At 42.6% G+C, this 16,412-nt stretch overlaps 1 protein-coding gene and 1 long non-coding RNA gene across 3 annotated transcripts in view; one reads left to right on the plus strand and one right to left on the minus strand.

Moving 5' to 3' along the window:
* The window catches only part of LOC135540381 (protein phosphatase 1 regulatory inhibitor subunit 16B-like), a 145,183-nt gene that overhangs the window by 125,197 nt on the left and 3,574 nt on the right, over positions 1 to 16,412 (plus strand). For both annotated transcript variants that reach the window (XM_064966992.1, XM_064966991.1), the window contains exons 8-10: positions 2,388 to 2,463; positions 11,102 to 11,231; positions 11,505 to 11,652. In XM_064966992.1, the coding sequence (XP_064823064.1) occupies positions 2,388 to 2,463; positions 11,102 to 11,231; positions 11,505 to 11,652 (354 nt within the window). The remainder of the gene's footprint in view (positions 1 to 2,387; positions 2,464 to 11,101; positions 11,232 to 11,504; positions 11,653 to 16,412) is intronic.
* The window catches only part of LOC135540383 (uncharacterized), a 30,449-nt gene that overhangs the window by 2,056 nt on the left and 11,981 nt on the right, over positions 1 to 16,412 (minus strand). Inside the window, exon 2 of the long non-coding RNA XR_010455741.1 lies at positions 11,096 to 11,142. This is a non-coding gene — a long non-coding RNA (uncharacterized LOC135540383). The remainder of the gene's footprint in view (positions 1 to 11,095; positions 11,143 to 16,412) is intronic.

Here is a 16,412-nt window from a genome sequence, read left to right on the forward strand (position 1 = left end):
CCAGGGAGTCAGCTAGCAGGACACTAGGAGAAAGGAGCACCTGACTACCAGGGAGTCAGCTAGCAGGACGACTAGGAGAAAGGAGCACCTGACTACCAGGGAGTCAGCTAGCAGGACACTAGGAGAAAGGAGCACCTGACTACCAGGGAGTCAGCTAGCAGGACACTAGGGAGAGAAAGGAGCACCTGACTACCAGGGAGTCAGCTAGCAGGACACTAGGAGAAAGGAGCACCTGACTACCAGGGAGTCAGACACTAGGAGAAAGGAGCTAGCAGGACACTAGGAGAAAGGAGCACCTGACTACCAGGGAGTCAGCTAGCAGGACACTAGGAGAAAGAGAAAGGAGCACCTGACTACCAGGGAGTCAGCTAGCAGGACACTAGGAGAAAGGAGCACCTGACTACCAGGGAGTCAGCTAGCAGGACACTAGGAGAAAGGAGCACCTGACTACCACTAGGGAGTCAGACTACCAGGGAGTCAGCAGGACACTAGGAGAAAGGAGCACCTGACTACCAGGGAGTCAGCTAGCAGGACACTAGGAGAAAGGAGCACCTGACTACCAGGGAGTCAGCTAGCAGGACACTAGGAGAAAGGAGCACCTGACTACCAGGGAGTCAGCTAGCAGGACACTAGGAGAAAGGAGCACCTGACTACCAGGGAGTCAGCTAGCAGGACGCTAGGAGAAAGGAGCACCTGACTACCAGGGAGTCAGCTAGCAGGACACTAGGAGAAAGGAGCAGACTACCAGGACCTAGCAGGACACTAGGAGAAAGGAGCACCTGACTACCAGGGAGTCAGCTAGCAGGACACTAGGAGAAAGGCAGCACCTGACTACCAGGGAGTCAGCTAGCAGGACACTAGGAGAAAGGAGCACCTGACTACCAGGGAGTCAGCTAGCAGGACACTAGGAGAAAGGAGCACCTGACTACCAGGGAGTCAGCTAGCAGGACACTAGGAGAAAGGAGCACCTGACTACCAGGGAGGGAGTCAGCTACCAGGGAGTCAGCAGGACACTAGGAGAAAGGAGCACCTGACTACCAGGGAGTCAGCTAGCAGGACACTAGGAGAAAGGAGCACCTGACTACCAGGGAGTCAGCTAGCAGGACACTAGGAGAAAGGAGCACCTGACTACCAGGGAGTCAGCTAGCAGGACACTAGGAGAAAGGAGCACCTGACTACCAGGGAGTCAGCTAGCAGGACACTAGGAGAAAGGAGCACCTGACTACCAGGGAGTCAGCTAGCAGGACACTAGGAGTCAGCTAGCAGGACACTAGGAGAAAGGAGCACCTGACTACCAGGGAGTCAGCTAGCAGGCAGCACCTGACTACCAGGGAGAAAGGAAAGGAGCACCTGACTACCAGGGAGTCAGCTAGCAGGACACTAGGAGAAAGGAGCACCTGACTACCAGGGAGTCAGCTAGCAGGACACTAGGAGAAAGGAGCACCTGACTACCAGGGAGTCAGCTGACTACCAGGGAGCAGGACACTAGGAGAAAGGAGCACCTGACTACCAGGGAGTCAGCTAGCAGGACACTAGGAGAAAGGAGCACCTGACTACCAGGGGAGTCAGCTAGCAGGACTGACTAGGAGAAAGGAGCACCTGACTACCAGGGAGTCAGCTAGCAGGACACTAGGAGAAAGGAGCACCTGACTACCAGGGAGTCAGCTAGCAGGACACTAGGAGAAAGGAGCACCTGACTACCAGGGAGTCAGCTAGCAGGACACTAGGAGAAAGGAGCACCTGACTACCAGGGAGTCAGCTAGCAGGACACTAGGAGAAAGGAGCACCTGACTACCAGGGAGTCAGCTAGCAGGACACTAGGAGAAAGGAGCACCTGACTACCAGGGAGTCAGCTAGCAGGACACTAGGAGAAAGGAGCACCTGACTACCAGGGAGTCAGCTAGCAGGACACTAGGAGAAAGGAGCACCTGACTACCAGGGAGTCAGACTAGCAGGACACTAGGAGAAAGGAGCACCTGACTACCAGGGAGTCAGCTAGCAGGAGCAGGACACTAGGAGAAAGGAGCACCTGACTACCAGGGAGTCATCTAGCAGGTTGAAAGTTGTCTTCTTGCCCATGCCCCAGCTGTCCATACTGTCCAGTGCTACTACAACTAGGAGAAGGTGAGGCTTGGTGTCGTTTATGATCGGACTTCACAGGAAACTCCATCTCGGGGAGTTAACATCTTTATCCAGCTCGAAGGACTGAGGACTCGGGGGACTGTATATTCTTTAGCTTAGGTTGGACTTGATGTGCCCTTACCAGCTCAAGGGAGAGAACTTGCTCAGTAAAACCTAACCTAAAGAATATACAGTCCACCAAGTCCTCAGTTCCTGCAGATGATCGTGGATAGCTGTGTAAATACTGATAGTCTCTATGGTTCCAGATGCATGTAGCAGAGCTGCTGGTTTCTCACGGTGCCAGTCTCAATGCCAAGACCTTCCTAGAGGAGACTCCCATTGGTAAGTCTGCCCTAACACTAAACCCTACCTACCTTCCTAGAGGAGACTCCCATTGGTAAGTCTGCCCTAACACTAAACCCTACCTACCTTCCATACTGTCCAGTGCTAGAGGAGAAGAGGCTGTCCATGATGGTAAGAAACTCCATCTGCCCCAACGAAGGACTGAGGACTACTGTAATTCTTTAGCTTAGGTTGGACTTGATGTGCCCTTACCAGCTCAAGGGAGAGAACCTAAAACCTAACCTAAAGAATATACAGTAAGTTCCCTGAAACCTAGTCTCTATGGTTCCCTAACCCTACCTATCTACCTAGAGGAGACTACCAACATAAGTCTAAAACCAACACTAAACCCTAACCTACCTTCCTACATAGACTCCCAGATAACCTTAAGTCTACCTACCTAACTACCTAAACCCTACCTACCTACCAAACCCTACCTACCTACCACAACCACCTACCTTCCCTAAGTCTGCCCTAACACTAACCCCCTACCTATCTACCTAACACTAAACCCTACCTACCTAGATAACCTTAAACCTACCTACCTGCCCCAACCCTAAAACCTACTTACCTTCCTACCTACGTAAGCCTAAACCTACCTACCTAACCCTACCTATCTACCTACCTACCAACTACCTACCACAACCTACCTACCAAATCCTACCTACCTACCTAACCCTACCTACCTAACCCTAAACCCCTACCTACCTACCTACCTGCCTACCTACATAACCCTAAACCCTACCTACTTACAGTTGAAGTCGGAAGTTTACATACACTTAGGTTGGACTCATTAAAACTCATTTTTCAACCACTCCACAAATTTCTTGTTAACAAACTATAGTTTTGGCAAGTCGGTTAGGACATCTACTTTGTGCATGACACAAGTAATTTTCCAACAATTGTTAACAGACCGATTATTTAACTTATTATTGACTGTATCACAATTGACATAATTTGAGTCAATTGTAGGTGCACATGTGGATGTATTTCAAGGCCTACCGTCAAACTCAGTGCCTCTTTGCTTGACATCATGGGAAAATCAAAAGATATCAGCCAAGACCTCAGAAAATAAATTGTGGACCTCCACAAGTCTGGTTCATCCTTGGGAGCAATTTCCAAATGCCTGAAGGTACCACGTTCCTCTGTACAAACAATAGGTAGGTATAAACACCATGGGACCACGCAGTCGTCATACAGCTTAGGAAGGAGACGCGTTCTGTCTCCTAGAGATGAACGTACTTTGGTGCGAAAAGTGCAAATCAATCCCAGAACAACAGTAAAGGACCTTGTGAGGCAATGCTACCAAATACTAATTGATTGTATGTAAACTTCTGACCCACAGGAATGTGATGAAAGAAATAAAAGCTGAAATAAATAATTCTCTCTACAATTATTCTGACATTATTCTGACACTTAAAATATAGTTGTGATCCTAACTGACCTAAGACAGGGAATTTTTACTAGGATCAAATGTCAGGAATTGTGAAAAGCGGAGTTTAAATCTATTTGGCAAAGGTGTATGTAAACTTCTGACTTCAACTGTATGTAACCCTAAACCCATTCCTACCTACCTATATAAACCCAACCCCGTCCTACCTACAGTGCCTTGCGAAAGTATTCGGCCCCCTTGAACTTTGCGACCTTTTGCCACATTTCAGGCTTCAAACATAAAGATATAAAACTGTATTTTTTTGTGAAGAATCAACAAGTGGGACACAATCATGAAGTGGAACGACATTTATTGGATATTTCAAACTTTTTTAACAAATCAAAAACTGAAAAATTGGGCGTGTTGATTCTTCACAAAAAAATACAGTTTTATATCTTTATGTTTGAAGCCTGAAATGTGGCAAAAGGTCGCAAAGTTCAAGGGGGCCAAATACTTTCGCAAGGCACTGTACCTACATAATCCAAACCCTAACTACATAACCCTAAATCTACCTACATAACCCTAACTACATAACAATAAACCCACCTACCTACATAACCCAAACCCTAACTACATAACCCAACCTACATAACCATACCTACCTACATAACCCTAAACCCTACCTACCTACATAACCCTAACCCTACCTACCTACCTACCTACCTACATAACCCTAAACCCTACCTACCTACCTACATAACCCTAAACCCTACCTACCTACATAACCCTAACTCTACATAACCCTAAACCTACCTATATAACCCTACTGACATAACCCTAACCCTACCTATCTACATAACCCTAACCCTACATAACCCTAAACCTACCTACATAACCCTACTGACATAACCCTAAACCCTACCTGCCTGCATACCTACCTACCTACCTACCTACAAAATCCTAAACCCTACCTACCTACCTAACCCTAAACCCTACCTACCTACCTACCTACCTACCTACCTACCTACAAAACCCTAAACCCTACCTACCTAGCTACATAACCCTAATCCCTACCTACCTACATACACTACTGTTCAAAAGTTTGGGTCACTTAGAAATTAACTTGTTTTTGAAAGAAAAGCACATTTCTTGTCCATTAAAATAACATACAATTGATCTGAAATACACTGTAGACATTGTTAATGTTGTAAATGACTATTGCAGCTGGAAAATGCAGATTTTTAATGGAATATCTACATAGGTGTACAGAGGCCCATTATCAGCAACCATCACCATCACACCATGTGTTCCAATGGAACGTTGTGTTAGCTAATCCAAGGCTTATCATTTTAAAAGGCCAATCAATCATTAGAAAACCCTTTTGTAATTACGTTAGCACAACTGAAAACTGTTGTTCTGATTAAAGAAGCAATAAAAACTGGCCTTTAGTCTTGTTGAGTATCTGGAGCATCAGCATTTGTGGGTTCGATTACAGGCTCAAAATGGCCACAAACAAAGAACTTTCTTCTGAAACTCGTCAGTTTATTTTTGTTCTGAGAAATGAAGGCTATTCCGTGTGAGAAATTGCCAAGAAACTGAAGATCTGGTCCAACGCTGTGTACTACTCCCTTCACAGAACAGCGCAAACTGTCTCTAACCAGAATAGAAAGATGAGTGGGAGGCCCTTGTGCACAACTGAACAAGAGGACAAGTACATTAGAGTGTCTAGTTTGAGAAACAGACGCCTCACAAGTCCTCAACTGGCAGCTTCATTAAATAGTACCAGCAAAACACCAGTCTCAACAGCGAAGAGGCGACTCCGGTATGCTGGAGCCGCCTCTCTGGTCCAATGGCGATTGGACCAAAGGACAGACTTCCACCTGTCTAATGTCCATCGCTCATGTTTCTTGGCCCAAGCAAGTCTCTTCTTATTATTGGTGTCCTTTAGTGGTGGTTTGTTTGCAGCAATTCGACCATGAAGGCCTGATTCACGCAGTGTCCTCTGAACTGTTGATGTTGAGATGTGTCTGTTACTTGAACTCTGTGAAGCATTTATCTGGGCTGCAATCTGAGGTGTAGTTAACTAGTGAACTTATCCTCTGCAGCAGAGGTAGCTCTGTGTCTTCCTTTCCTGTGGTGGTCCTCATGAGAGACAGTTAACTTAATGAACTTATCCTCTGCAGTAGATGTAGCTCTGGGTCTTCCTTTCCTGTGGTGGTCCTCATGAGAGACAGTTAACTTAATGAACTTATCCTCTGCAGCAGAGGTAGCTCTGGGTCTTCCTTTCCTGTGGTGGTCCTCAAGAGAGCTAGTTTCATCATAGCGTTTGATGGTTTTTGCGACTGCACTTGAAAACTTTGAAAGTTATTCAATGTACTGCATTGACTGACCTTCATGTCTTAAAGTAATGATGGACTGTTGTTTCTCTTTGCTTATTTGAGCAGTTCTTGCCGTAATACGGGCTCTTTTACCAAATAGGGCTATCTTCTGTATACCACCCCTACCTTGTCACAACACAACTGATTTGCTCAAACGCATTAAGAAGGAAAGAAATTCCACAAATTAACTTTCAACAAAGCATCCCTTATTATTGAAATGTATTCCAGGTGACTTCCTCATGAAGCTAGTTGAGAGAATGTCAAGAGTGTGCAAATCTGTCATCAAGGCAAAGGGTGGCTACTTTGAATGATCTGTTTAACACTGTTTTGGTTACGACATGATTCCATTTATGTTATTTCATAGTTTTGATGTCTTTACTATTATTCTACAATGTAGAAAATATAAAAAATAAAGAAAAACCCTTGAATGAGTAGGTGTCCAAACTTTTGACTGGTACTGTATAGTGAGCAATATGTTTGGAACACCAAATGGCAGTATCGAATTGCAATACATATAGAATCGCCACCTAGTGATAATATTGTATCGTGAGTTCCCTGGCAATACCCAACCCTACTATACTGTATACATGATTGCTGTACTAGGGTCTAAAACGCCATTAAACCAACCTATAGTGTTGTGGAAACTGAGGATTTATCCAGAAGCATCTCAGATAATTCTCCCCTCACACTTTCTGTCGGATGGAGTTCAAGATGTCGCCCGAAACCTCTTTTGAAACAGGCAGAACTTTCTCAATTTATCGGAGATCAAAATCTCCCAATAGTTTTGTACTCTGGGATACATTAAAACCTTTCATAGGGGTCAAATAATGTCGTATACCAAATGTTTTAAAAATAAATACACTGCTGAATTGAACAAATTAGAGAACGAAATCCTATTACTCCCACAGGAACACCACAAATCTGGCTCTAAAGAAACATACTGCTCATTGGTGACTAAAAAACTGTGCCTTTTCTACCCCAATTCATAATATCTTTGCCTAGTTCGAAGAATATCCTTTTCAGTTTTGTAAGTACATAGGGTATTATATTTCAAAGTCTTGGCCTGGCAGATAAAAGCTGAGGAGATTTCGAGAACCATCAACACTGTCGAAACTCAAAATGGTCAAGTGTCTCAACCATGAATAGATTCATGAGTAATTTAAACAATACTATTCAAAGTTATGCAGTTCTGATGGAACAGAACTAGCAATGATAGGCAATTCCCTCTCTACAACCCGGCAAATCCCCGGGAGACGGAGTTCTAGAAGGAGTTGAAGGATTAGCATATTCCTTTCTCTATGGATATTCTGAATATAGCTGCTGGGAAGCAGAGTCTTCCACAGCTATTGTAACAGTTATTCATAAGAAAAATAAAGATCCTCTTCTTACAGGCAAATCTCTCTCCACCATGCTGACTATAAATCGATTTCTAGGGAGATGGCTTAATAAATTAGGACTATTTGCCAAACCTGATCAACACCGATCAAACAGGCTAGTAACCGGAAGGTTGCAAGTTCAAACCACCGAACTGACAAGGTACAAATCTGTCATTCTGCCCCTGAACAGGCAGTTAACCCACTGTTCCTAGGCCGTCATTGAAAATAAGAATTGAAAATACGAATTTGTCCTTAACTGACTTGCTTAGTTAAATAAAGATTTTTAAAAATATAAATAAATATAGTCGCCACAGGGGTTTAAATGTCTAGGAATCACGGTTGATAATGTTCAAGATTAACTCTCTTGGTTCAGAAGGTGGTGGATGACTTGAATAGATGGGTAGATCTGCCTCTTACAGTATTTGTGAGAATCAGCTGCATTAAGATCGTTAACTGTATTACGTCCTACCTAAGATGACGGTACCTATTTCAATCTTTACCCATAATCCCTTTATGTCCATTAACAAGACCATTTGAATGTAAAACTCCAAGGGACAAATGAATATTATCGTCTAGGAGGTCTCCATCTGACACATTTCAAGATGTATTACTGGGCAGCACAAATTACATTTATTTCATCCTTATTTGAAGCTGAACCAGCCTCCTCTTGGACTCAGATGGAAATAATGAAGAGGTTGGGAGTAATATTATCTACAAGTGGAACCCCAAGACTATATCAACAAGAACAAGCAATCCCTGTACCATCAATTTAGTGTAATGGTTTTCTTGTGGGGAAAGAGAGGCGGACCAAAATGCAGCGTGGTTAGTTTTGTGCATCTTTAATAAAGATGAAAGTACTACAATCTACAAAACAAGAAACGTGCAAAACCCAAAACAGTCCTATCTGGTGCCACAATCACAAAGACAGGAACAATCACCCACAAAACCCAACACAAAACAGGCTACCTAAATATGGTTCCCAATCAGAGACAATCACTAACACCTGCCTCTGATTGAGAACCATATCAGGCCTAACATAGAAATGGACAAACCAGACACACAACATAGAATGCCCACCCAGCTCACGTCCTGACCAACACTAAAACAAGGAAAACACACACGAACGATGGTCAGAACGTGACATTTAGTAAGATCTTAGCATGAAATTCGTAAGTTCTTTGGTCTGAAAGGAGACTTGTCACCTGAAACACCCTGTGGGAAAATAGTCTCCTGCCAATGATCTTGGATAACAACATTTTTCAACATTGGCATGAGAAGAGAAGAATGCATTTAGTATATTGTTATGTAGATGGAATCGTTGTGTAATTTGAGCAACTGGAAGTGAAATACCAGTTATCCAATATGCATTTATTTTGTTATTTGCAGTTAAGAAACTTTCTCAGAAGCACTCTTGGAGATAATTTTACCAACTCGATTTAGTATTGAACAACTACAGTGCCTTGCAAAAGTATTCATCCCCCTTGGCAGATGACAGCCAAGTCAAGGTATTGCAGTGGCCATCACAAAGCCCTGACCTCAATTCTATAGAAAATTTGGACAGAACTGAAAAAGCGTGTGCAAGCAAGGAGGCCTACAAACCTGACTCAGTTACACCAGCTCTGTCAGGAGGAATGGGCCAATATTCACCCAACTTATTGTGGGAAGCTTGTAGAAGGCTACCCGAAACATTTGACCCAACAATTTAAAGGCAATGCTACCAAATACTAATTGAGTGTATGTAAACATTTGGCACACTGGGAATGTGATGAAAGAAATAAAAGCTGAAATAAATAATTCTCTCTACTATTATTCTGACATTTCACATTCTTAAAATAAAGTGGTGATCCTAACTGACCTAAGACAGGGAATGTTTACTAGGATTAAATATCAGGAATTGTGAAAAAAACTGAATTTACATGCATCTGTATCTATGGTGCATGTAAACTTCAGACTTCAACTTAATATACTGTAGGTCAAGAGAGAGATGGGAAGCTGATGTAACTATATTACAAATGATGAAGAGGCTGTGGTCGAACCTATGCCATGATAGCGTATCAGCAACCATCGACTGCAGACACAGACATTACAACTTTGTCCACCAACTCTATCTAAACCCTCAAAGGTTACATAGATATCACCCTGAAATATCAGACATGGGTTTTAGACGTGGAACAACAGAAAGCACTTTTTTTGCATTCTACTTAACAGTGTACTAAATGACAAGCCTTCTGGCATGAAGGTGGTGATACCCTGACCTTTATTATAGAGGTCCCTTTCCCTCTGAAACATGCCTTCTGGGTAACTTTACAAATGTGAACTTGAGGATTAATTTCAATATCAAATTGACAGATATTTCCATTGCCACTGCAAGAACACGTGTTGCATAGACATTGAAATCAGATTCCCCTCTCTCAACTACAAGACGGCTCTCTGAAATGAGTGAGTGTATTCCTCTGGAAAAGATGACCTACGCTTTAAGAAATAAATTCAACCATTTTGTAAAAATTTGGCAACCCTTCCTGGACTACATGGAAACTCTTCCATTGGGATTGGTGGATGTGGGCTTGTAGATCGATGGATATAGATGAAGATATTTTCTCTCTAATGTTCTGTATTTTGTGTGTGTTTTTGTATTGGTTTTGTGTTGCTTTGTATTTGTTGTTTTTGTGTTGTTGTGTATTGGTTTTGTGTTGCTTTGTATTTGTTGTTTTTGTGTTGTTGTGTATTGGTTTTGTATTGTATTGGTTTTGTGGTGTTGTGTATTGATTTTGTGTTGTATTGTATTGTTTCTGTGGTGTTGTGTATTGGTTTTTCTTTTGTATTGTTTTTGTGGTGTTGTGTATTGGTTTTGTGTTGTATTGTTTTTGTGGTGTTGTGTATTGGTTTTGTGTTGTGTTGTATTGTATTGTTTTTCTGGTGTTGTGTATTGGTTTTGTGTTGTGTTGTATTGTTTTTGTGGTGTTGTGTATTGGTTTTGTGTTGTATTGATTTTGTATTGTTGTGTATTGGTTTTGTATTGTATTGTTTTTGTGGTGTTGTGTATTGGTTTTGTGTTGTATTGTATTGTTTCTGTGGTGTTGTGTATTGTTTTTGTATTGTTGTGTATTGGTTTTGTGTTGTATTGTATTGTTTTTGTGGTGTTGTGTATTGGTTTTGTGTTGTATTGTATTGTTTCTGTGGTGTTGTGTATTGTTTTTGTATTGTTGTGTATTGTTTTTGTGTTTTGTATTGGTTTCTTTTTTTCTTGTTTTTCTACGGGGTGGGAGGGTTTAGTTGCCTTTTGTTCTGATATTTATTTTGCTTAATTGTTCTGTTTTTTGTTGTTGTAAAAAACAAACAAAACATAAACCCCTACCAGGCCACAGAGCAGTGGTTGATGGGAAGATGTGTTTTGATCTCTGTGTTCCCTGTGTGACCTCTGACCTTTAGACCTGTGCGAGGACGAGAAGTTCCCGAGCCATCCTCTGTGTGTGTGTGTTTTCCTTGTGTAACCTCTAACCTCTGACCTTTAGACCTGTGTGAGGACGAGGAGTTCCGAGCCATCCTGCTCGACCTGAAACACAAACACGACATCATCATGAAGTCTCAGCTTAAACACAAGACCTCCCTGTGCAGGAGGACATCCAGCGCAGGCAGCCGTGGGTATGTACTGACCTCTACTGGACAGAGAGGAAACTGCATGCAGACTATTACATTTTCTCCACTATCTGCTACTACGGTAGTGTTGTTCAATGTGATCACGGGATGCATTTGTTACAGCCCAGTACTAAAACATGATTCAACTAATAGCTGAGTTTTCTTATAAATCAGGAGTTAGTGCTGCTATAGAAGTCAAATATAAACCTCCAGGACTGTGATAAATAAACCCTGATTTACAGGAACACTGAACCCCTCTCCTCCCTGCGTGTGTTTTAGGAAAGTGGTGCGGAGGGCAAGCCTGTCTGACAGACACAACCTTCGCGTGAAGGAATACGAGACTGAGGCCATCGTGTGGAGAGGAGGGAGGGAAGGAGGGAGGGAGGAGCAGGAGAAGGAGACGGACCAGGAGAACAGCCATCCCACGGTTAGTATGGATGAACATTTCTCTTATCTCACATGTGTGTGAAAACCCCATGTCGCCTGTTACTTTATGAACGTCTGTGTAGAGAGTAATACCCACTGAAGCATTGCAACACTAACAGGTCTACTCCAACAGTAAGCCCCATGTTAAAAAGGACATTACAAAGGCTCTCAGAGAAAAGGAAAGTGTAGAGAGTAATACCCACTGAAGCATTGCAACACTAACAGGTCTACTCCAACAGTAAGCCCCATGTTAAAAAGGACATTACAAAGGCTCTCAGAGAAAAGGAAAGTGTAGAGAGTAATACCCACTGAAGCATTGCAACACTAACAGGTCTACTCCAACAGTAAGCCCCATGTTAAAAAGGACATTACAAAGGCTCTCAGAGAAAAAGAAAGTGTAGAGAGTAATACCCACTGAAGCAGTGCAACACTAACAGGTCTACTCCAACAGTAAGCCCCATGTTAAAAAGGACATTACAAAGGCTCTCAGAGAAAAAGAAAGTGTAGAGAGTAATACCCACTGAAGCAGTGCAACACTAACAGGTCTACTCCAACAGTAAGCCCCATGTTAAAAAGAACATTACAAAGGCTCTCAGAGAAAAAGAAAGTGTAGAGAGTAATACCCACTGAAACAGTGCAACACTAACAGGTCTACTCCAACAGTAAGCCCCATGTTAAAAAGAACATTACAAAGGCTCTCAGAGAAAAAGAAAGTGGCCCATGTATCACTATATTAAGTTGTGTATTACCCCCCAATACATAAGACTCCCTGAACAGCCAACCAAATGGCTATGTGGACTATTTGCACTGACCCCCCCCCCCCCCCCACCACCCATTTTTACACTGCTGCTACTCTGTTTATTATCTATGCATAGTAACTTTACCTCTACCTACATGTACATATTACCTCAATTACCTCGACTAACCAGTGTCTGCGCTCCTGCTGTCCATGAAGCTCTACACAGTCCACTTATGCAAACTAGTCCGGTACAAACAGTAATACACTATGTACTGTATACAAACAGTAATACACTATGTACTGGATACAAACAGTAATACACTATGTACTGTATACAAACAGTAATACACTATGTACTGTATACAAACAGTAATACACTATGTACTGTATACAAACAGTAATACACTATGTACTGTATACAAACAGTAATACACTATGTACTGGGTACAAACAGTAATACACTATGTACTGGGTACAAACAGTAATACACTATGTACTGTATACAAACAGTAATACACTATGTACTGTCTACAAACAGTAATACACTATGTACTGTATACAAACAGTAATACACTATGTACTGTATACAAACAGTAATACACTATGTACTGTATACAAACAGTAATACACTATGTACTGGGTACAAACAGTAATACACTATGTACTGTCTACAAACAGTAATACACTATGTACTGTATACAAACAGTAATACACTATGTACTGTATACAAACAGTAATACACTATGTACTGTATACAAACAGTAATACACTATGTACTGGATACAAACAGTAATACACTATGTACTGTATACAAACAGTAATACACTATGTACTGGATACAAACAGTAATACACTATGTACTGTATACAAACAGTAATACACTATGTACTGTATACAAACAGTAATACACTATGTACTGTATACAAACAGTAATACACTATGTACTGTATACAAACAGTAGTACACTATGTACTGGATACAAACAGTAATACACTATGTACTGTATACAAACAGTAATACACTATGTACTGTATACAAACAGTAATACACTATGTACTGTATACAAACAGTAATACACTATGTACTGTATACAAACAGTAATACACTATGTACTGGATACAAACAGTAATACACTATGTACTGTATACAAACAGTAATACACTATGTACTGGATACAAACAGTAATACACTATGTACTGTATACAAACAGTAATACACTATGTACTGGATACAAACAGTAATACACTATGTACTGTATACAAACAGTAATACACTATGTACTGTATACAAACAGTAATACACTATGTACTGGATACAAACAGTAATACACTATGTACTGGATACAAACAGTAATACACTATGTACTGTATACAAACAGTAATACAATATGTACTGGATACAAAATTGGATTAGGCTACTTCAGCCACACCCGTTGCTGACAGGTGTATACAATCGAGCACAAGAGCCATGCAATCTCCATAGACAAACATTGACAGTGGAATGGCCTTTCCTGAAGAGCTCAGTGACTTTCAACGTGGCACCGTCATAGGATGCCACCTTCACAACAAGTCAGTTTGTCATATTTCTGCCCTGCTAGAGCTGCCCCGGTCAACTGTTGTTAATGTGACGTGGAAACATCTAGAAGCAACAAACGGCTCAGCTGCGAAGTGGTAGGCCACACAAGCTCACAGAACGGGACTGCCGAGTGCTGAAGTGAGTAAAAATCGTCTGTCCTCGGTTGCAACACTCACTACCGAGGTCCAAACTGCCTCTGGAAGTAACGTCAGCACAAGAACTGTTCATTGGGAGCTTCATGAAATGGGTTTCCATGGCCGAGCAGCCGCACACAAGCCTAAGATCACCATGCGCAATGCAAAGCGTCAGCTGAAGTGGTGGAAAGCTTTCCGCCAGTGGAAACGTGTTCTCTGGAGTGATGAATCACGCTTCACCATCTGGAAGTCCGACGAACGAATCTGGGTTTGGCAGATGCCAGGAAAACGCTACCTGACTCAATGCATCGTGCCAACTGTAAAGTTTGGTGGATGAGGAATAATGGTCTGGGGCTGTTTTTCATGGTTCAGGCCAGGCCCCTCAGTTCCAGTGAAGAGAAATGTTAATGCTACAGCACACAATGACATTCTAGATGATTCTGTGCTTCCAACTTTGTGGCAACAGTTTGGGGAAGGCCCTTTCCTGTTTCAGCATGACAACGCCTGGGTGCACAAAGCGAGGTCCATACAGAAAGGGTTTGTTGAGATTGGTGTGGAAGAACTTGAATGGCCTGCAGAGAGCCCTGACCTCAACCCCTTTGAACACCTCTGGGATGAATTGGAACACCGACTGAGAGCCAGGCCTAATCGCCCAACATCAGTGCCCGACCTCACTAATGCTCTTGTGGCTGAATGGAAGCAAGTCCCCACAGCAACGTTCCAACATCTAGTGGAAAGCCTTCCCAGAAGAGTGGAGGCTGTTATAGCAGCAATGTTCTAACATCTAGTGGAAAGCCTTCCCAGAAGAGTGGAGGCTGTTATAGCAGCAATGTTCTAACATCTAGTGGAAAGCCTTCCCAGAAGAGTGGAGGCTGTTATAGCAGCAATGTTCCTACATCTAGTGGAAAGCCTTCCCAGAAGAGTGGAGGCTGTTATAGCAGCAATGTTCCATCATCTAGTGGAAAGCCTTCCCAGAAGAGTGGAGGCTGTTATAGCAGCAATGTTCCTACATCTAGTGGAAAGCCTTCCCAGAAGAGTAGAGACTGTTATAGCAGCAATGTTCCAACATCTAGTGGAAAGCCTTCCCAGAAGAGTGGAGGCTGTTATAGCAGCAATGTTCCAACATCTAGTGGAAAGCCTTCCCAGAAGAGTGGAGGCTGTTATAGCAGCAACGTTCCAACATCTAGTGGAAAGCCTTCCCAGAAGAGTGGAGGCTGTTATAGCAGCAATGTTCCAACATCTAGTGGAAAGCCTTCCCAGAAGAGGTGGAAGCTGTTATAGCAGCAATGTTCCAACATCTAGTGGAAAGCCTTCCCAGAAGAGGTGGAAGCTGTTATAGCAGCAATGTTCCAACATCTAGTGGAAAGCCTTCCCAGAAGAGGTGGAAGCTGTTATAGCAGCAACGTTCCAACATCTAGTGGAAAGCCTTCCCAGAAGAGTGGAGGCTGTTATAGCAGCAATGTTCCAACATCTAGTGGAAAGCCTTCCCAGAAGAGTGGAGGCTGTTATAGCAGCAACGTTCCAACATCTAGTGGAAAGCCTTCCCAGAAGAGTGGAGGCTGTTATAGCAGCAATGTTCCAACATCTAGTGGAAAGCCTTCCCAGAAGAGTGGAGGCTGTTATAGCAGCAACGTTCCAACATCTAGTGGAAAGCCTTCCCAGAAGAGTGGAGGCTGTTATAGCAGCAATGTTCCAACATCTAGTGGAAAGCCTTCCCAGAAGAGGTGGAAGCTGTTATAGCAGCAATGTTCCAACATCTAGTGGAAAGCCTTCCCAGAAGAGTGGAGGCTGTTATAGCAGCAATGTTCTAACATCTAGTGGAAAACCTTCCCAGAAGAGTGGAGGCTGTTATAGCAGGAAAGGGGGGACCAACTCCATATTAATGCCCATGATTTTAGAATGAGATGTTTGACGAGCAGGTGTCCACATCCTTTTGCTCCTCTGGTGTATGTGCCACATACACTGACCCTTATGAACCAACAAGGAGAACATTAGGAACATGGGGATCGATTCACTCATTCGGGAACGAGCACTAGTGATAAATTAAATATAACTAACTGTGTACAATAATCATGTAAACATGGACATTGAAATGATAGAGTTGTGTAATAACATTATGTGCAAAACTCAGGGACCTTGGACATTTAAGGGGGTAGGTAACATGGCGTATAGGACGGACAGCTATGTAATGTGGAAGGGAGGGGTCAGAGTTCGTAAAACTGTCATTCCTGTTCAGTTTTTTCATGAACGTGTATGTTTGATATGTCTGGCCTATGTCATGTCTCTCCCCATATCGCATTTTCTTCTACGAAA

Source organism: Oncorhynchus masou, chromosome 5, assembly GCF_036934945.1.
Source record: "Oncorhynchus masou masou isolate Uvic2021 chromosome 5, UVic_Omas_1.1, whole genome shotgun sequence".
NCBI classification, from domain to species: Eukaryota; Metazoa; Chordata; class Actinopteri; order Salmoniformes; family Salmonidae; genus Oncorhynchus; species Oncorhynchus masou.